At 45.5% G+C, this 21,266-nt stretch overlaps 1 protein-coding gene across 3 annotated transcripts in view; it reads left to right on the forward strand.

Moving 5' to 3' along the window:
* Positions 1-21,266, forward strand: part of AP3D1 (adaptor related protein complex 3 subunit delta 1) — a 113,535-nt gene that overhangs the window by 54,839 nt on the left and 37,430 nt on the right. For 2 of the 3 annotated variants that reach the window (XM_044269007.1, XM_044269011.1), the window contains exons 16-24: positions 1,341-1,486; positions 1,780-1,921; positions 3,387-3,458; positions 3,664-3,739; positions 12,606-12,802; positions 15,878-15,951; positions 16,364-16,529; positions 17,750-17,866; positions 18,060-18,107. In XM_044269007.1, the coding sequence (XP_044124942.1) occupies positions 1,341-1,486; positions 1,780-1,921; positions 3,387-3,458; positions 3,664-3,739; positions 12,606-12,802; positions 15,878-15,951; positions 16,364-16,529; positions 17,750-17,866; positions 18,060-18,107 (1,038 nt within the window). The remainder of the gene's footprint in view (positions 1-1,340; positions 1,487-1,779; positions 1,922-3,386; positions 3,459-3,663; positions 3,740-12,605; positions 12,803-15,877; positions 15,952-16,363; positions 16,530-17,749; positions 17,867-18,059; positions 18,108-21,266) is intronic. The other variant, XM_044269016.1, reaches the window with a different exon arrangement.

The following is a 21,266-nucleotide window of genomic DNA, read 5'->3' on the forward strand; positions in this document are numbered from 1 at the left end:
TGGGAGCCATAGTTTGAGTAGATTGTCTTGGGTAGGGGCTCATTTTTTGCGGGATGAAAGTGACTGTTAGATTGGTACTATTTTGCAGGGCATATGCCTTTTTGATTGCTTGGTGTTGCACTTTTTGTGATGTAAGGTGACAATTTTCTTTTTTTAATTTTGCACAGTTTTTTATAGAGCCGGTCCATATGGACGCGGCGATACCTAATATGTCTACTTTCCTTTTTTTCCCTATCTTTTACAATTTTTTTCCACTTTATTTTGGCAAAAGGATATTTTTATAAAATTTTTTTTTTTTTACTAGAAACTTTATTTTTAACTCTTTTTACTTTGTTTTTTGTCCCACTCTGGGACTTCAACTTTTGGGGGTCTGATCCCCTTTACAATGCATGACAATACTTCAGGGAACTGGATCTCCCAGGCTCTCCCGATGGCTGCTTCCTCCCTGCACGGACATCGCATGTACCGCGGTCAGCGCTGACTGTGGCTGTGCAGGGGTTAATGCGTCGGCATAGGTGACTGCCGGACCCTGCCACTGATCGGGTGGGTGCAGCTCCTGCACCCGCCCTATCACCATGACGTACATGTACTTCTCTGGTTCTTAATTCATGGCCAGAGATGATGTATGAGTCATTAAAGGGCTTCTGTCACCCCACTAAAGTCATATTTTTTTTGGGGGGGCTAGTTAAATTCCTTATACTGCGATATATGAAAATATAATGGTGTTACTTACTTTCCTTCAGCAGTTTCTTATAAAAACAAACTTTTATAATATGTAAATTAGGTCTCTACCAGCAAGTAGGGCGTCTACTTGCTGGTATTCGCCGCAAAAAAACGCCCCTCGTCGTGTTGATTGACAGGGCCAGCCGCGATCTCCTCCTCCGGCTGGCCCTGTCAGCATTTCAAAAATCGCGCGCCTGTGTTCATTCGGGGCAGGCGCTCTGAGATGAGGAGGCCCGCCTCCTCAGAACTCCCTCAGTGCGCCTGCGCCGATGACATCACCGAAAGAGAAGTCATCGGCGCCCTACTTGCTGGTAGATACCTAATTTACATATCATACAAGTTTGTTTTTATAAGAAACTGCTGAAGGAAAGTAACACCATTATATTTTCCTATATCGCAGTACAAGGAATTTAACTACCCCCCCCCCCCCCCACCCCCCACCAAAAAAAAAAGACTTTAGTGGGGTGACAGAAGCCCTTTAAGGGGTTAAAACATGTACCCCCCCCTTCCCGCCCAACTACTAGAAAACGATGTTTGCATGGACTTTTGCCAGTCAGTTTGCATTGCTGAAGTGTGAAACGTTTCATTTACTGTCCATGTTCTTTGGGGTGTTGCAGGCTTCCTGTATATTGCAACTTGTGAAATATATACAGAAACTACACGCAAAGGAGGTTCCTGTAGCTGAGGAAGTCATTGCCCTGTTTGCTGGAGAACTTAATCCTGTGGCTCCAAAGGCCCAGAAGAAAGTCCCTATTCCAGAAGGGTATGTTGTGAATTAGTTTTTACATTTTTCCTTTCACATAATGTATTGTGCCATTTTTAGGACCTAGGGTATTTTCAGAACATGCTATATTCCTGACATTCTTGTTTCTCTTTAGTGGGGTTAATGCAGGTTCATGTGCCTTTGTTACCATATTTTGTGCTAAGGCTGGATTCCTGGCTGTTTGTAGTGGTACAGTATGTAGCCTCAAGTTCCCCAAATTGGCAATGTGATTGTTTCTAACAGAACTGTTGTCTATGGCAGATGAACAATTAGTAATGTGCTTTTCTTTTCAGCTTAGACCTGGATGCCTGGATTAATGAGCCTCCCTCAGATAGTGAGTCAGAAGATGAAAAGCCCAAGGCTATCTTTCATGATGAAAAACAGACACATGTGAAGTCATCCCGTCCAGAGATAGATGAAGAAGAGTTGGCAAGGGTTAGTATGTGGAAAAGATGCATGTATAGGCAGCTGTACTTTAAAATGCAGTCCTATAAGGTCTTGTGAAGTCCTATAAGGTCTTCATATATTCCATGTACTGATGATGTTAATATCTTAATTCAGAGCTACTGTTAAATCCGTTGTCCCAGATTGGCAACTTCTCTTCCATCTCATCTAATCACTGGGATCCACACCAATCAGGAGAACAGGGGTCTCTTGTTCCCCACTTGAGTGAAGCATAGATTGAAAGTCTGTGACTTCTGGAAGATAGCTGAGTACGGCACTTGACCATCTCCAGCAGTTCCATAGAGTTTGAATGAAGCATCTGTGCATTTGCTGTACCGCTGCTTCATTTAAATTGAGGATATAGGTCCATGGGAATGTACTTGGGAATGGTCAAGCTCCCAGCGATCAGACGTCTGTCACTTATCCTGCAGATACAGTGTTGTCATTCTGAGATAAATCCCTTCAAGTAATTACCGTATTTTTCGCTTTTATAAGAGGCACTCCCCAAACTCCCCCCCCCCCCCCCCCCCCCCCAAGTCGGGGGAAAATGCGTCTTATAAAGCGAATACTAGTGAGCGCTCACTAGTATGAATTAGGTGCCGGGATTTGGGAGCGTAGCGCCGCAAGCGCTTGTAGTACTCGCCTTCCCGGTCTTCCTTGCTGGGGCCGGCACTTCACTGTTGACCCCGTTTCCGCCATTGTGGCTCCTGCCCAATAGTCAGCGAGGAACAGCCGGAGGACGCGCTGAGGACACCTTACTACTATTCCCAATCCCTGAGAGAGTGAGAGAGACAGCCTGGGGAGAAGAGAGAAACAGCACAGCTCGTAACCCCCATGGCTCAGATACTACCAATTCCCCCCCCCCCCCCCCCCTCCCCCTCCCCCTCCCCCAAGGCCCTGCCACCTGGAGCCACAGCACGTCAGCTGGTGGGAGGTTAATTTGTTTGGCTGGGTAATCTGTCATCTGTCTCCAGTGCCATTGACTAAGCCGGCTGAATGAATTAACCCCACAGCACCAGAGTCCCCCGCCTCCTCCCCCTGACCCCTGCATCTGCTCTGTGCACTCCGGGCTGATGGATGGAGCAGCCCATAACCTTGACCTTCGCCACACACTGCTGGGCCGTGGTCATGACTATAAGCTGTATGGTAAAGGGCAAAGATCCCTTCTAAGCAGGGCCTGACTTCCTAATCTGGTATCTGGTAACAGCACTGTATATGTAAATCATATAGATGATATAAGGTCTGATGGGGGACTGACATGGATGGCTGATGTGATGTCCTGATATGGGGGTCTGATCTGATGTCCTGATATTTTGGGGATCTGATATGAGGTTTGATGAAAAAATATATATATATTTTTTTTTTCCTCTTAAACCTGGGGTGCGTCTTATCATTGGGTGCATCTTATAAAGCGAAAAATACGGTAATCTACCAAGCTGTTTGTTTTGTTTTACAGAGACGTGCTGCACGGAAAGAAGAACAAGCCAATAACCCGTTCTACATTAAAAGTTCTCCTTCACCTCAGAAGGTATTTGCAATTACTATTAAATATATTGCCTTAAAGTTTTTTGGGGGCTTTTTCTTTGAACGGTATGTGGATTTCTGTCATATTCAATGCACTGATTCATAGAGATTGGAGACGTTCTCATGTTCACGATGAACGTCCGTGGTGTCACCCATCATACAATTCTATATTCTCTGCCACCTCTCTGAGAGTACTTTTTTCTCCACAGCTGTACCAGGACTCGCCTGGAGTTGACCATATACCTGTTGTGCAAATTGACCTTACAGTTCCCCTCAAAGTTCCAGGTAATAAAAGTCTGAAGTTGCGGGAGATGATATGGTCTTAAACGGGTATTGGAATCTGTATCTGATTGGTGGAGCCTGATACCACTGATTAGTCAGTCAGACAATGTGTGGTGGGTTGGGCTGGTTAGTGCAGAGCAGTTCCCACTGAAGTGAATGAGAGCAGCACTGTAGGACCCAGCTCCGTCCTCTACACTGTGGGTCAAGCTGTGTAATTCCAGTGCCAGACATAATCGGCAACAGCTGATTGGCAGGGTGTGGATTGACAGACCCTTGTTAATCAGGTTGTAATGGCCTGGTCCTGGGGATAGGTCATCAATATTAAAATCTTGGAATACCCCTTTAAGGCTGCACACTGAATAGATTTTATGGCCTAATGTGGAAGGAAATGGGCTTTATATATAAATGGTTGCCCAAGTTAATTATAAATTAGATTCTTGCCAATTACTTTACTGTTTGTGTACAAGCTACAGTAGTTACATTCAAGTATATGGCATATGACTGCTGCAGCCAATCAATTTCCTCAGTGGTAAATGGAGTGAGACTGCTGAGGACAGTGATTTGACCTGCACGTCACTGCTGCAGTCTTGTATGCAAACAGCGGGAGGAGGACTGGACTGGCAGAGCAGGATAAAGAGGTGACTGTATAATCTGTATATATATGGGGGTTGTCAAGTCCATCGGACAGGGTTCTGGGAGGTTCCAATAAAGTAATGTGTTTTTGATGAAGAGTGCATGTAACCGTAACTGCTGAGGCGCTGCTTCTCACCCTGCCTCTCATCCCATAAAAACCAATCACAGCATTCATTTTTGCCCATAGCAGCCGATTAGCACATTGCTTCTTACAAATCTGTACCTATGTTTACCAACCTGTGGCTCTCATGCTGTTGCAAAACTACAACTCCCATCAATCCCCGACAGCCTGCAGTCATCAGGGCAGGATGGGAATTGTAGTTTTGCATCACAGGAAAAGGTCAAAAAAGAAACAATAGCAGTAGTGCTCCCACAGTAGTCATGTCCCCACCATAGTCACCCCACAGTAGTCTAGCCCTTCTACAGTATCATGACCCCATAGTGCCCCTGCACAGTATCACGAACCATAGGGTCCCCCTCACAGTATCGTGCCCACATAGTGCCCCCCCATACTGTAAAAAATAAAAATAAAAAATACTAATACCTAGCCCTCTTTCCCAGCTGATTTGGAGCACATCTGTGACACATAAGGCCTGCTAGTGTATGTAGGAAGAGCATGGAGGCAGATTCCCTGGCCCATGCTCTCCCCAGCCTCAGGGGCAATTTGGTAACACATCATGCCTGCTAGGTTGCCTTAATACGCAGCCAAGCAGGCACAATGTGTTACTGCATTGCGCCTGAGGCTGAGGAGAGCATGGCCAGAGAATGTGACGAAGCGAGCTGAAGGCTCCCTGCTTCACTATTGCATTTAACTGTCTCTGCGTCCTAGGGTCCCACTTTCGGTGGTGGCTTATGTCTGGGGGATCAAAAGGATCAGGTAAAAATACAAAATTTTCCCGATCTTTGTCTCCCTCAACATAATCTATCAGGGGAGCTCTCCATAAGCATTAAATTGTTGGTCGAACCCGCCAAGAACAGTAGGTTTAGCCAACAATACACTAATGTGCACAGGGCCTGTGAAGGAAAAAAAAAAAAAAAGAAATTATTTAAAAGTAGTGGATGTTTTATTTTCCCCCTTTAATTGGGGGGAAACAGAGTATTACTGGGTAAGAAATGGCTTTAGAAAAGTTTTATATAGATAGGTGTACACCCAGGCAGTTGCCAGGTGTATATATAGGAACATAGTTTGTAAGGCTGAACAAAGACATTTGTCCATCCAGTTCGGCCTGTTATCCTGCAAGTTGATCCAGAGGAAGGCAAAAAAAAACTGTGAGGTAGAAGCCAATTTTCCCATGCAATCAAAGAAAATAGGGGCACATCCGAAAATCAGAAGGAAGAGTGCCCAGGTAGAAGCCAATTTTCCCCACTTTAGGGGAATAAAAATTCCTTCCCGACTCCAATCAGGCAATCAGAATAACTCCCTGGATCAACGACCCCTCTAGTAGCTATATCCTGTAATATTATTACGCTCCAGAAATACATCCAGGCCCCTCTTGAATTCCTTTATTGTACTCACCATCACCACCTCCTCAGGCAGAGAGTTCCATAGTCTCACTGCTCTTACCGTAAAGAATCCTCTTCTATGTTTCTGTACAAACCTTCTTTCCTCCAGACGCAGAGGATGTCCCTTCGTCACAGTCACCGTCCTGGGAATGAATAGATGATGGGATAGATCTCTGTACTGACCCCTGATATATTTATACATAGTAATTAGATCTCCCCTCAGTCGTCTTTTTTTCTAAAGTGAATAACCCTAATTTTGATCTTTCTGCTAGTAATTTTCAGTTTTAAAGCATTAGGGACAAATGTTTGATTACCTTGGACAACCCTAATAAGATGATCAGGTTTCCAACTTGGAACCAATTCTATGCTATGTATGTGTCTATCTGATCAATCTATCTATGTGAAACCAGTCAAGCACTTTTCCTTTGACAGATTGCCATATACTATGCATACTGGTTTTCTTTTTAGAGTGCACCACCACTCCCATATGCACTGTGCAATTTTGGGTAGGCACCTCAAAAAGATTGAACTGTATAACAAAAAAAGCAGTGCCCAGTCAGTTATCTAGAGATATACAGATTAGAGATGTGTGGCAGATAATTGTCACTAATTGCCTATGGCAAATACTTGGGCTACTTTCACATCTGCGTTTTCAATTCCGCTATCGAGATCCGGCATAGGATCTCAATAGCGGAAGAAAGCGCTTCTGAACTAAACGAAATGTAATACACCAAAATGCATTACATATCGTTTGGTTGTGTCCCAAGCAGGCAGCGTTTTTCTGTCCGCGATGTGGTGCGGAGCAGGACGGATCTGTCCTGACACACAATGTAAGTCAACGGGGACGGATCAGTTTTCTCTGACACAATAGAAAACTGATCCATCCCCCATTGACTTTCAATGGTATTCAAGACGGATCCATCATGGCTATAGAAGGCATAATACAACCGGATCCGTTCATGATGGATGCATGCGGTTGTATTATTGTAACGGAAGCGTTTTTTCAGATCCATAAATGATCTGCAAAAAAACACTAATGTTAAAGTTGCCAATAACGGCATGTTCATAGTGACTTCAAGATAGCTGTAGGAGCTTCTCACTGCTGTGCCCAGCTTGTCTTTTGGATCACAGCTTTTAGAAGTTACTGGTTTTTGCGCTTGTTAACTTCTACTAGTAAGTTCTGTTGACTTTTCCATTTCCTGTCAAGAACATTTGTTTTCTTGTAGCTCCAGCACTCTCTCAATGAGTGTGACTATGGTAAGGAGAACGTTTGGGGTGTTCAAGAAAAGTAATTTTTCTCGCTGGTATCATTGGGGGACACAGGACTGTGGGTATAGCTTGCTGCTGCCACTAGGAGGCGACACTAGGCTGAAAAGTGATAACTCCTCCCCTGCAGGCTATACCCCCTCCAGCCTGGAGAGAGCATATCAGTTTTTAGCTTAGTGTCGTAGGAGGCAGACCTACCTGCTTAGCAGGGTGGCCTTTTTTGATTTTCTTAATTTTGTTATTTTTTACAGATTTCATAGATGGGGCACAGGCACGCTTGCGTCCCTGTCTCCCTGGGAGGCTGGCCGGTGTTGCTTGTTCCACCGCCTTGCCTCCCCCAAGAAGACAAAGTGGACCAGGGCAGCCTCGCTCCCCTGCTTCCCGCCAGCAAGAGGGACACCTCCTCTCCAGCCCTTCTCTGCCCGGACCCCTGATGCCTGGTGCCAGCGGTTGTGGGGTGTCCCTGCTGGTACAAGACTAAGGGTGAAGAACACAGATGAAGACAGGTGAGTATACTGTCCCTCTCTGTCCCCCTCACACCATGGCCCTTTCTTATGGAGGCTGCGAGTCCTCCACCAGTCACTGCATATTCCTTCAGAAATCGGGGAATGAAGGGGTTAATCCCGAACCGGCGGCGGCGGCATTATTTTTCCTCCCACCCCCCTCCGATCTAACATATCGGGCAGGGGACATTTTAGAAACTACGCCGCTGCACTCTCAATGCCCCTTTCCTCAGACTGACCGGGTGGGCTCCCCGGTCGGCCAGGCACCGCGCCTCTAGCAGGTATGAACTTGGACGCCTGCTAGTGCCGATCGGGGTACCTTAGTTTTCCGACGGCGGAGCACAGAAAAATCTAGGCCCCGGCTTCAATCGGGCCTTCCGATTCTTCCCGGCCGCGCAGTTATTCTTCTCCCGGCCCACGGGGTGGGTTTCCATGGCCTCATTCATTGCATCGCCAGGTACCGCTGTGTTCGGCGGGCGGTGGGTCCCATGTGAAACTTTAGTTCCCGGCTTTGCAGCCTTCTAGGCCGCAACTTCACCTCAGGTACGGAGGGCGGGTCCATATTCTGGCGCGAATTTTCCCCGGGAGCCAGCTGGCTCCGCTCTGGCCTTTGGACATTAACCCTTCCTACCCTGCCACTTGAATCCGGTAACCAGATTACCCTTACCCTAGGTCTCTATCGGCAGGCACAATGTGCCTTAATATTGCAGGATGCAGCTTTTCTTCCTCCTTGTCCATTTAAGGTTAGGTCCTCACCTCAATAATCAAAAAAATAAAAATAAAATTATATATATATTTTATTTATTTTTTTGTTCTTTTTAAATAAAAATGTGCGCCCATACAGGTCCTGCCCTCCTCACAGACCGAGCTCTATGCCCAGGGCCTGTTCCCAATCCCGGACAGTGGCCCACCCTCCGGGGCCGTTGCTAATGCTCCAACTGGGCAAATCCAGTGGAGTTCATCTGACCTTACGGGCAGCTTGGTTGATCGTGCTTCACTCGGACAAAGCCAGTGGAGTACATATGAAAGGTCCCCAATCGCCCTTCGGGCCGTTTGGTTGATAATGATCCACTTGCAAAAATTCAGTGGAGTATATCTGAAGTTTTCCCAATCCGCCTTCTGCGGCCGTTTGGTTGATATGGCTCCAACTGTGCAATTCCAGTGGAGTACATCTGAGGGATTCCCATTCCGCCCTCTGGGCCGTTTGGTTGATACTGCTCCAACTGCGTGAATCCAGTGGGGTACATCTGGAGGCTCCCAATCCGCCCTCTGAGGCCGGTTGGTTGATTTATGTTCCAACTGCGCAAATCCAGTGGAGTACATCTGAGGGACTCCCATTCCGCCCTCCGGGCCGTTTGGTTGATAATGCTCCAACTGCAAAGTCCAGTGGGGTACATCTGGAGGATCCCAATCCGCCCTCTGAGGCCGGTTGGTTAATAATACTACAACTGTGCAAATCCAATGCAAGTTGAGGACAACTGAAACTTCCTATCCACCCTCCGGGGGTGTCGGTTTGAGTTTCTTCTCCTGCGCAACTCAGTGGAGGACCTCTGGAAGTTCCCAATCCACCCTCCTGGGTCGTTTGGTTAATAGAGCACAGTCTGCGCAATCGGTGAGCAGACCTTTAGTTCCATTCCACCTCCGGGTAGTTTGGTTATTATATCAACACCACCACAGCCTGCAACAGCCTTGGGCTAGAGGCTGAGAGGTGGAACTGTGCACGAGCGGGCCGAAGCAGGACAGTTATTCGGACTCTGACATGAATCCGGATTATTTTTCCTAGATTACGTCCGTGCTAGCCGATTCTGGTGTATGCATTTACCCTTTCCTTAGGCACTATTTACACTTCTACTAGATACAGTGCGTAATTTGGGTATTACCTCCTTCCTGAGGTGAACTGACCTCACTAGCATTGGCCTCAATGCCAGCCATAGGTGCCCTCGTTCTGTGAGTGGCGGAATTGAAGTTCCACTGGGCTCAGTATAGTCAACATACATTAACCTTTTGTATAGGTGGCATTATGGCATTCTCACTGCTGTCACAGTGTTTACGTACGCATTACACCCTTTCTGGGGTGGGATGATGGCACTTCCCACAGAGTACAGAACTCGTCATATGCAAGTTCCTGCTAGGTGCGTTACCCCCTTCGATTGGTGATGTATTTGCACTACCTCGGGTTACAGTACTTACTGGATATGTTACTCCCGATCATAGGTAAAGCGTTTGCACTGCCACTGGGCGCAGTGCTTGCCGTCGATTTTTATTTTTTTATTTTTTTTTATTCCCCCCCTCCATTCAGTAGGTAATTACACTTCTGTAGATTGCGGTTCTGACTATCACGCTACCCCCTTCCCTAACCGGGGGATTGCGCTTCTGTTGGTTTACTATTCCATCTCCCACTGGCCATCACATACTTCCTATGGAATTACCCTCTACAAACGATCCAGTAACGGGGGGATCACTATGCATCTTTGCATGCTGTATTTCAGCTACGCCACGACTCTAGAGGCCTTGGTTTCCTTCACAGGTGGTCCGTGGCAACAGTCGGTACCGCTGGTGCCTGATATTCTCATCTAGTGGCATATGGATTCTGCCACTGGATACTATGGATACTCCCATATTGTATCCCTCTTTTCTTCATGCACTTATTGGAGACACAAAAATGTCGGCCTTTGTGCTCTCAGGGGTGTCACGCAGCCTTATGTGTCCTAGACTCCCCACTCCCATGAGCCTCCACCATTCAGGTCAGTCACACTGCACAGAGTACTGTGGTCAAGATCCAGCAAGCAGAATATTCCACCGACTCCGGATGCTTCGTCCACCACTCATCCTTGTCTAGGTGAGTGCGTTATGTTGGCAATCTGCAGTGGCTACTACAACGGCTTCTCCGTCGAAGGGTAGTCTTCACGCTAGGGCTAGATGCTCCTTATCGCTGTAGCGAGACAGCCCCCCTCAGGTAGGGGTTCTACCCTGGTACTAATTCGGCAGTTGCTCCTGTTCAGCGCCCTTGTCAGGTGGAGGGTTTAAGGTTAGCTCTACTAACTAGGCCAGCTTGATACCAGAACTTCTACTGGATTTCCTCAGGCCTTCTCCTGTCCACGCTGGCGGAGCATACGGTAACCCCTACCGCACGAGGGGTGTTTGAGTCACCATTACATGCTAAGGTGCCTACTGCATAGTTCTTTCGTCAGGCAACGGATTCCTCTAACACGAGAATCAGTGACCTCTACGGTGTGGCCTACTCCTCGGCTGGAGTATGGCGTGAGCATTACTCTCAGGGCTTCCCTTGTAGGGCCTCCCCTCCAGTCTCACATGGGAATGGGCTTTAGCTCTGGCCTCTTTCTGGTTTACTACCAATAAGGGTCCGTGGCTCTGACAACTGTTGTCCTCCTGCCACATCTAATCCATATCCATATGTTTGAGAAAGGCTCCTGATGTGAGCCGAAACGCGTCAGAGTATTGTATGTGACCAATAAAGACATCATCTTTGGTTGAAGACTACAGTGAGTGCCGGTCTTTCTTCATTATTATTATTTACTGTTGTCCTTCTGTCGTCGGCTCGGGGGTGGCGATGGTTGATCAGCACCTACCTTTTGAGTGCGTTCTACTGGGTAGATCAGTCCCTACGGCACTCGTCAACACTAGAGTGCCGTTCTAAACGGGACCTGGATTCTAGTAGTCAGACCGTAACGCCATTGGTGCTACCTCTCTTCAGATGTCAGTGATATCTACGTCACCTCAAGCCAATGGTGGTTGTTCTTTCACTACTCATTCCGGGGGTGGACTGAGAGCCTTCCCAAGACGGGTGGAGCGTAGTCGAGCTCCGCCCGGCAAGAGTATTTCTCTCATCTTTGTTCCACTCATCTGCCCTTCCAGGCAGCGTTGCCGCCTTGTTGAAATATGGTCACTGACGGGGCTTCCCATCACTAGCGGTGCTCACATTGGCTTTACTTTACCTTTCCCGTGTGGTATTGATACTTTGGTCTGCAGTGGGGCACGCCTGGCTCAGGCGTTTTTCTTAGTGATTCTCAGGCAGCTTCTCTCACTGGAAATCTCACCACCAGCCTCTATGGCTATAAGGGCGTGGTCTACCAATATTCTGCTCCCTAGGGGGCGTTCTCTGGACCAGAGGTGAATCCTACGGACTTGGCCTTTTAATTCTATTTCCACAGCTGCGGCCAGGAGCCAGCTGTTTTCTTGGCGTTGTTATTTTTCATTTTTATTTTTTCTCTGAAGTTGATACGCCTTTCTTGTACGTATTTTTTTTCTTTAAGTATGAACATAGGGCAGTGTTCCGTCCAGGATCCTCTTTTTTTCGCAGAAGGTGGTCGCCTTTCCACACCTCACAGACATGGGTTTCTCTTCTTTCTCCCTCGTAGTACACTGACGAGCTCTCCATCAGCCATGTGATTTGGCCTCTGGGCTTGCTTGTCCTTGTCTAGCGCTTACAGCCCTACGGTTTCCATCTTACCTGATCTGTTTTGAACAGCATTTAGAAAATGTCCTTACAGTAGCCACATGATCCATAGACACAATGGGCCGAAGGGGACCTCATTGACTTCTATGAGAGAGTTTTCTAGGCGTGACCTGTGAAATTGTCAGAGCTTCGCTATTCTGTTATCGGTCACTTATTGTGAATGGTGCTGTGTTATCTGTACATAGAGGTGCTGTCATTCTCCTATTGCCTGTAATGATAAGCAAGTGACTTTAGTAATGTGATCTGTATAGACCAAGAATTGGGACTTATTACTAGGCTTAGTGGCCAGTGCGAAAACTGCAGGATTTTATGGTTTCTTTTTAAGTGTAGATATTGACATGGAAAATTAAATTATCAAAAATTCTTTAAAACTGTTTAACAAAAAATGGGTCTTTTTTTTTTTTGGGGGGGGGGGGGGGGTGACACATTTCCTTTAAGATGTACAAAAGAATAACTCTTAACATTTTAATTTAATTGCTTTATTTAGGGCTACCCAATTCTGACCAGTATGTGAAGTTGGAGGAGGAACGAAGAAGCAAACAGCGTAAAGAGAAGGATAAGAGGAAGAAAGATAAAGACAAGAAAAGTGGAAAGACTCGGCGACACAAATCTGTGCACACTGAGAGCGATGAGGACATTGCCCCTGCTCATCACGTGGATATCGTTACTGAGGAGATGCCAGAGGTTGGACATGCTTAGAGCCACACTTAAAGCTTTATTCTCTTCTGATGGGGATTTTTCTGTGAGGTTTATTATTATTAACCCCTTAGTGCTATATGACGTGTATAGTTGTCATGGAGCACTGCTAGTTAGTGCTCCATGACGAGTATACACGTCATGGCTCTAAACGGTCACCATGGCTGCAGTTCCCCCTCAGTTTCAGGATGGCCGAGCGGTTAGCAGAGTGTCGGCTGTAACATACTGTACAGCTAACACTTTGCCTGAAACAGCTGACTGCAGCCGTTAACCCCTACCATACAGCGGTCTCTATAGACCGCAGCATGGAAAGGGTTAAACAGGGCGGAGCTCCCTTCCCCATCGGGCCTCTGCGCTACTGTGGCAGCACCCCGATTAGTTACCATGGCAACCGGATCCTTCACAGGCATCCGGCTTGCTATGGAATATCTAATCCAGATCAGGCTCTTGCTAAATGAAAATACACTGCAGTACACTATACAGTGTCCTGCAGTGTATTGTAGAGGCATCAGACCCACTGGATCTTCAAGAACCAAGTGGGTCTGAGTCCAAAAAGTGCAAAAAAATAAATTAAATACATTTATTTTTTCTATATTCACACATATTAGTTTGAAAAAAAATTAAATCAGTAAACATGTTTGTTATCACCGCGTCCATAACGACCTGATCTATAAAAAATGATGGAATTGAAATTTTGTCCACTTTACTAACCTGAAAATAAGTCATATGTACCACAAAATAGTGCCAAATGTTGGTCGCCCCCCAAAAAATGAAAAAACTATGGCTCTCAGTATATGGCGACACAAAAAACATGATTTTTTTTTTTTTTTTTGCAAAATGGTTTGTGTGTAAAAACGAAATAAATAAAAAAAATATACATATTGGGTATCGCCGCATAGTTACTACCTGCTCTATAAAAATATTACACACTCTACCCCAAAAGGTAAATGCCGTAAAAAAAATAAAAAAAAATGTGCAAAAAAGCCATTTCTTTTTGTCACCTTACATATCAAAAAGTCATAGATATCCCGAAATAGTACCAATCAGACAGTCATCTCATTATGCAAAAAATGAGACCCTACCTAAGACAATTGCCAACAAAATATGGCTTTCAGAAAATGGAGACACAAAAACATGATTTTATTTAAAAAATGCTTTATTATGTAAAACAGAAAAAAAACTAACAAAAAAAAGTTTACATATTTGATATCGTCATGTCCATAACAACCTGCTCAATAAAAATATCACATGATCTAACCTTTCAGATGAACATAGTAAAAAAAAAAAAAAAAAAAAACTGTGCCAGAACCGCCATTTTTGGAAACCTTTCCTAACAATAAGCATTATATAAAGCGATCAAAAATCCTATTTACCCCAAAATAGTATCAATAAAACTGTCACCTTATCCCATAGTTTCCAAACTGGGGTCACTTTTTGGTTGTTTCTACTGTTTTGGTAGTTTCTACTGTAGGGTGCTTTGGGGGCTTCAAATGGTGTCTAAAAACCAGTCCAGCAAAATCTGCTCTCCAAAAACCAAATGGTGCTCGTTTTCTTCTGCGCCCTGCTACACAGCAGTTTACGACCACATGTGGAGGTGTTTCTGTAAATCGCAGTATTGGGGTAGTAGATTTTGAGTGGTGTTTGGCTGTTAACGCTTGAGGTTACAGGAAAAAGTTGATTAAAATGAAAAATCTGCCAAAAAAATGAAATTTAGAAATGTCATGTACATTTTCCTTTAATTCTTATGGAACAGCTAAAGGGTTAACAACGTTTTTAAAATCAGTTTTGAATACCTTGAGGGGTGTAGTTTCTAAACTGTGGTCATTTATGGGTGGTTTCTACTATGTAAGCCCCAGAAAGTAAGTTCATTACTGAACTGGTCCTGAAAAAAGTGGGTTTTGGAAATTTTCTTAAAAATTTTAAGAATTACTTCTAAGGGTACTTTCACACTAGCGTTTTTGTTTTCCGTTATTGAGTTCCGTCACAGGGGCTCAATACCGGGAAAAAAAAAAAATCTGTTTCATGCTAATGCTTTCTGAATGGAGAGCATTCCGTTCAGTATGCATCAGTTCAGTCCCTCTTACGTTTTTTCCTCCGGCCAAAAATCCAGAACACTTGCCGGAATGCCGTATCCGGCATTAATTTCCGTTGAAATGTATTAATGCCGGATCCAGCCCCAAGTGTTTTTAAAAAAAAACGGGTCCGGTTTTGCCGTCTGCGCACGCGCAAGCCTTTTAAATATGTGAAAAAGATAAATACCGGATCTGTTTTTCCGGATGACAACCGGAAAGACAGGATCCAGTAATGCAATGCATTTGTCAGGCGGATCCGTCTGACAAATGCATCTGTTTGTGTCCGGATTGCCAGGTCCCACAGGCAGTTCCGGCGACAGAACTGCCTGCCAGAATCCTCTGCCGCAAGTGGGAAAGTACCCTAAAAGGCTAAGCCTTCTAACGTCCCAAAAAAATCTACAATTTTTATAAATAAAGGTGATTTATATTGACTCAAATTTACCACTATCATGAAGTACAATGTATCACGAGGAAACTGAATGGTTTGGATAAGTAAAAGTATTATTACGTAAAGTGACACTTCAGATTTCCATAATTTGGACTGGTCCTTAAGATGAAAAATGGCAATGTCTTTAAGGGGTTAATGATGATGAACTAAGGTTGACATAGGACTGCCGTGTAAAAGTTGGATTTTAAGTCTCTGTCTTTTACCTCTGACATCTGTGTGGATGTGATGCGTTATATAGTATGGTTGTCTATACTCCACAGCATCTATTTAGTAATGTGTTGGATTATTAGAAACCCCCAAGAAAAGGACCTTAGAGTTCAGGTCATGAGACATGTAAAGCTTAGGCTCCGGATGTCGCATGTGCTGTGCAGTTTGGCCGTTATTTTGCCTCTTTAGCGCCTGAACTACGACAATGATTCCAAACTCTTATTACCATTACTAGAGTGAGGTTTTATAATTGTGCAGACAACACCACTGTTACACAAAATTGATTTGGTTTATCATAATTTTTTTTCTTTAACTCTTGAAACATGTTAATTTTAGAACGCTCTTCCCAGCGACGATGACGACAAAGATCCAAATGATCCCTACAGAGCTCTGGATGTAGATTTAGACAAGTATGTAACCTAACCTATGTTTTTTCATGTTTTCTGGGGTGGGGCTTTGTTTGCGTTACCATCATGCAGATGAATAGCACTTATCCATATCTTGACGCCTATTTTTGAGGTTCTAACACGCCACCAGCATGCTTAGTATGCTTTCACATCAGTGCTATTTATTTCCTTTCTTCTGCTCATAATATGGAAAATGCTGGATGTGGCATATAACTCACGGGAACAGATCACATTGATTGCGTTAGTTTTCTGCATGCAAGACTTTTCTTTCCGCTATTTTTTGACAAACTGTGATGGAGCCTCCGACACGGACTGGAACATAGCCTAATAATGATTCTATTTGCTACAGATTAAGACCATTTCAGTATCATACTAAAACCGTACACGTTGCAGTAACATGGTATTTGTCCTCCAGACCTTTGGCCGACACAGAAAAACTTCCAGTTCAGAGGCACAGAAATACAGACACCCTAAAATCTCCTGAAAATGATGCCTTCACATTGGATCAAAAAATTAAAAAACACAGCAAGAAGGAGAAGAAACAACCAGAGTCTGAGAGAGTGAAGAAGAAAGAAAAGAAGGTTAGCCATTCCATCTTCCTTGCATCTTCTCCCTCCCTTCTTCCCCTCTTGCCCTGTAAAGGGAAGACAAAGTGTTACAGGGAATCTGTCACCAGTTTAATGGTGTTCTAAGGACAACATAAACTAGTGACCGATCTCCTTTGTTTAATTGACCCAGCCATTTTGCATTCCAATGAGTCTCCATATTCGTGAGCTCCTGGCTCTCCCCGCCAACCTGCCTCTGAATCGTATGGAAAAACCTGTCGGTCAGAGGTAGGTGGGCAGGTTCAGCATACATAGATCTTATGATGATCACTAACTTAAAGGGGTATTCTCATCTTTAAGATCATATCTCATATGATCCAACTGATGCCCTCCGTCATTTTTCTAATTTAATGTCGTTAAAAAAAACTCACCCATGTTCTAATTATTCTGTTTATGTAGTGCCACAGTTGTATCCTGTATCCAATGGATACGGCACGCTCCTCTGCCGCATCTCTGGGCCGCGGCTGCGCAGAGAGGACCTTTGTTTCACCCAGGCGGCTGGTCTGTTGCTCAGGAGCGAGCACGCCGGCTGCCACGCATGCGCATTAGAACATTCATGCCGCATCATCTAGGGCAGGGCTGGCCAACCTGTGGCTCTCCAGCTGTTGTAAAACTACAACTCCCACCATCCTTTGCTGTAGGCTGATACCTGTAGGCAGTCTGGGCATGCTGGGAGTTGTAGTTTTGCAACAGCTGGAGAGCCTCAAGTTGGCCATCCCTGATCTAGGGAGAGGATCGGAGCTGCCGGGACAACAGACGTGATGGCAGAGCGCTGGGGGCGGGGATTTTTGTTGGACTCGGCGGGGGCGGAACTAGTTATGGGCTCGGTGGGGATGGGGCTTGTTGCAGGAGCGGCGGGGGTTTTGAAGGTGTATTGAAGGCACTGGGGGTGGCTGATGGAGGCATATTGGGGGCCTGATGGAGGCACTGGGGGGACTGATAGAAGTTTATTGGAGGCACTGGGGGTGGCTGACGCAAGGACTGAGCTCTGAGTGATGTCATAAGGAGGCATGGCCGGCCTTCACTTGAACTGCCTAAGCCCGGCCAGCCTGAGAAGCTTGGAAAGCAGGAAGTGAAATGCAGAGCTGCTCCAGGTGAGGCTCAAATAGCAAGATGAGAATACCCCTTTAAGGCTGGCCATACACGTCATTTAAAAGTATCTTTTTTTTCTTTTTTTCTTCTCATTCTTGTGGCAGAAGAGTAAGGAGAAAGAAGAGAAGACTAAACGTAAGAAATCTACAACTAAGGAAGCCAGGGAAGATGAAACGGAGGTAAAGGATGAAGAAGCGAAACCACAGGAAAAAACTTCAGATGTGAGTAAATTGCGGTTGTCTGTTACAGTGACCGTGATCCTGAGGAACGTTCTGTTGCCACGTGTTTTTCTGTAGCATGTAGTTAGGTTATATTTCAGTCACAGCTTGACTTTTATTTTTTTCTTCTTTAATTTTTATCTTATCCATTCATGCCCATATAGTGATTATTTCTTTTTTTAAACCTTTCTTTCAGGACACAGATTTATGGCTTGCTAGCTCTCAGATGCCACCAGAAGAACAGGTATGTGGGCAGTAATATTAAAGATGTTAATGTATTGTCTAACTTTTATAAAGTGATAGTTTATCCTCAGGAGGGGCGATCACTAGCTGATCAGCAGGGGTCCGCCACCTTGCACCCCTGCCCTTCAGCTTTTCGACAGTATCTCAGGTGCCAAAAGAAGACATATCTGTTTAATTTGTAGTGGACTGAACTCGTCACTGCAGCACCCATCCCATGGAAGTCAGTGGGAGCTGTGCTGCAGGGGTGTTCTCAATATACTACAAGGTAGATGCAGCTGTCTGCATCTGGAGCTATTGCTGGACAGCTGATAGTTGGGGATGTGGGGTGTCAGACCCCTGCACATCAGCTAGTGATGTCCTATCCTGAGCACAGGCCATCATTTAATAAAAGGTGGACATCCCTTTTAAAGTTACCGTGCTTTCACAGAAAGTTCTCAATTGGAACTCTTTTATATACATGTTAAGATCCTTGTGATGTCAAGATTGCTGATCTAGCTAAACATAGCTGAAAACATTTAGCTTAAAGGGATTGTCCAATGTTTGAAAAATATGGCTGCTTGCTTTCAGAAGTAAAACTACACCTGTTCTTGGGTCATGTCTGATATCACACAACCCATGTTTTTTTGGAAGAAAGTCTTTTTCTTTTTTAATTCTGGTCAAACACACCAAGTGTGTTTATTCCTACATCATACCACTAAAGAGTCTTCAATGTCTTTTGGCATTACCGATACAGAGAGTCCTATTTTTAGTTATATGTAAATAAGGTGCTCACTCATGCATCGGCAGCAGTGAAGATCGATTATGGGCTACCCCTCTCTTAACTGCACAGGCGCTGATGGTAGAGCCGCTGGTGCATGAGCAAGATTTCAGGGCCAAGCATCGGAGCAGAGAGAATCCCTGGCTACGTTAATGTCACTGGGAGAAGTGGCAACAGGGGCAGGCAGAGGTGAAGTGGTGCTCCAAGGGACTAGACCAGCCTCTTGGTGATCTGAGCACCTCACTTACATAAAACTACAAATAAGAATTTCACTGCACTGGTAATACCAATTCCAGAGAAAGAGTACTCATTTTAGTCACCATGATCAACCCTACCAGGAAGTATGCCTGGTTTAAAAGGGTTCATCTTGGTGATAGATGCTCTGTAAATAGTGTATGCATGCATAGTGTAATATGGTTTGAGTTAGAAATTTTCAGCTTTCTTGGGAGAGGGGGAAGATGGGGTGAGCATGGAGAACACAGGGTAAGCATAACCCCCACCACCTCCCCCTATCACTCACACCTCCACCCCACCTCTCCAGACCTCTCTTTCTCCCACATTCCACTGGAGTTCCCCTTTCAGCCTGCATTCCCTCCTGGCCTGGGTTTTCTCCTTTGTGGCCCCCCCTTCCCCCCCACCCCTTTCCCTCCGGGGCCGACCTATAGCATTTCCCAGTGGTCACATTCCCTCCTGACGCGACCGCTGCACCTTGCTAGCGGGATTCTGGTATGCCCGACCCAGGCCTCTTGATCCAGGATTTGGCTGTTCGTCGTGTGCTCTGTTCCACCTGCTTCTACGCGAGTTCACGTCGCGTTTCCCCCTTCCATAGGCGGAGTAATTGTGCTACCACTGGATGCTGTTCTGCCTGTTGCATTACTATTACTATAAATCCTGTTGCATAACCTCCTTCCGCAAGTAGAGTAATCACGCTAACGGGTGAAGTAACTGCACCAACATTGGATACTGTGACTACTATGCCGCAGCACCAGATACTATATCTCCTATCATGTTCCTAGACTGTACCTACTAGTGCCCTATACTCTGGTTAAATACGGGTGCCACCACGGGATACTGTGGCTACTTCCGCATTATCACCTTCATTTTTGTGTGCTGGTTTTTAGCACCAGCATGGCGGGCTCTGTCCTCCCAGAGGGTTACCCCGCAACACTTGTGTCGTTTATATACCCCCATCACCTGTGGGCCTCCATCTTCAATATGTAGTGCGTCAGCCCTAGAACAGAATATTGTGGTTACTATCAAGCGAGTCGAGTGTTGCACTGACTCTGAATACTCTATCCACTACCCCTCCTTATCATATGAAGTGTTTATGCTAGCACTACTTAACTTGGTTAATACAGTATGGTACCATGGCTCCTACTGTATTGCCACTTCCTCAGGTGGAGTATTGCGCAAGCTCTAGATGCTGTGGCTACTACTGTATGGCTCCCTTGTCAGGTGCAGTTTTGCACTAGCCCTGGTTATTGTGGCTTCCATGGTACGGACTCCCCCTCAGGTGGGGTATTTGCGTTAGCACTACATACTATGGTTCCTACTGCACGGCATCCTCTTCAGGTGGAGGATTCTTCTAGCACTAGATACTGTGGCTTCTACTGTATGGCCCTCTCCTCAGGTGTAGCATGGTACTAGATACTATCTTCTACTGTATAGCCTCCTCCTCAGGTGGAGTATTGCACTACCACTAGATCCTGTGGCTACTTCTGTATTGCCCCATTCTAAGTTGGAGAATTAACTTTCACACTAGTGTTTTGGCTTTCCGTTTGTGAGATCGATTCAGGGCTCTTACAAGCAGTCCAAAACGGATCAGTTTGCATTCTAATGCATTCTGAATAGAAAAGGATCCGCTCAGAATGAATCAGTTCAGTCTCCATTCTGCTTTGGAGACTGATACCAGTCTGTCTGGTGTCTGTCTGATGAAACTGAGCCAAACAGATCCGTCCTGGCACACAATGTAAGTCAATGGGGATGGATCTGTTTTCATTGACACAATCTGGCACAATAGAAAACGGATCCGTCCTCCATTGACTTTCAATGGTGGTCAAGACGGCTCCGTCTTGGCTATGTTAAAGATAATACAAACTGATCTGTTCTGAATGGATGCAGACGGTTGTATCTTCTGAACGGATCCGTCCATGACGGATCCGCACAAAACGCTAGTGTGAAAGTAGCCTCAGCACTAACCTTTTTATCTCCTGTATTGTTCCCTTTTCAGGCTCGGGTTTTACGGCCACCCTGCATCCGTGGTGGCTCCCACGTTGCTCCCTTCCACACATCTTCCATTTGCACTGGGTATTGGTTCTGTCGTTTCTAACACTTGGCCTTCAGTTCCACACCGTGTTTCGGCTCCGGCTTGTAGGCTGTAGCTCCTACTGCAACCCTCCTTCT

The sequence above is a fragment of the Bufo gargarizans genome, chromosome 1 (assembly GCF_014858855.1).
Source record: "Bufo gargarizans isolate SCDJY-AF-19 chromosome 1, ASM1485885v1, whole genome shotgun sequence".
NCBI lineage: Eukaryota > Metazoa > Chordata > Amphibia > Anura > Bufonidae > Bufo > Bufo gargarizans.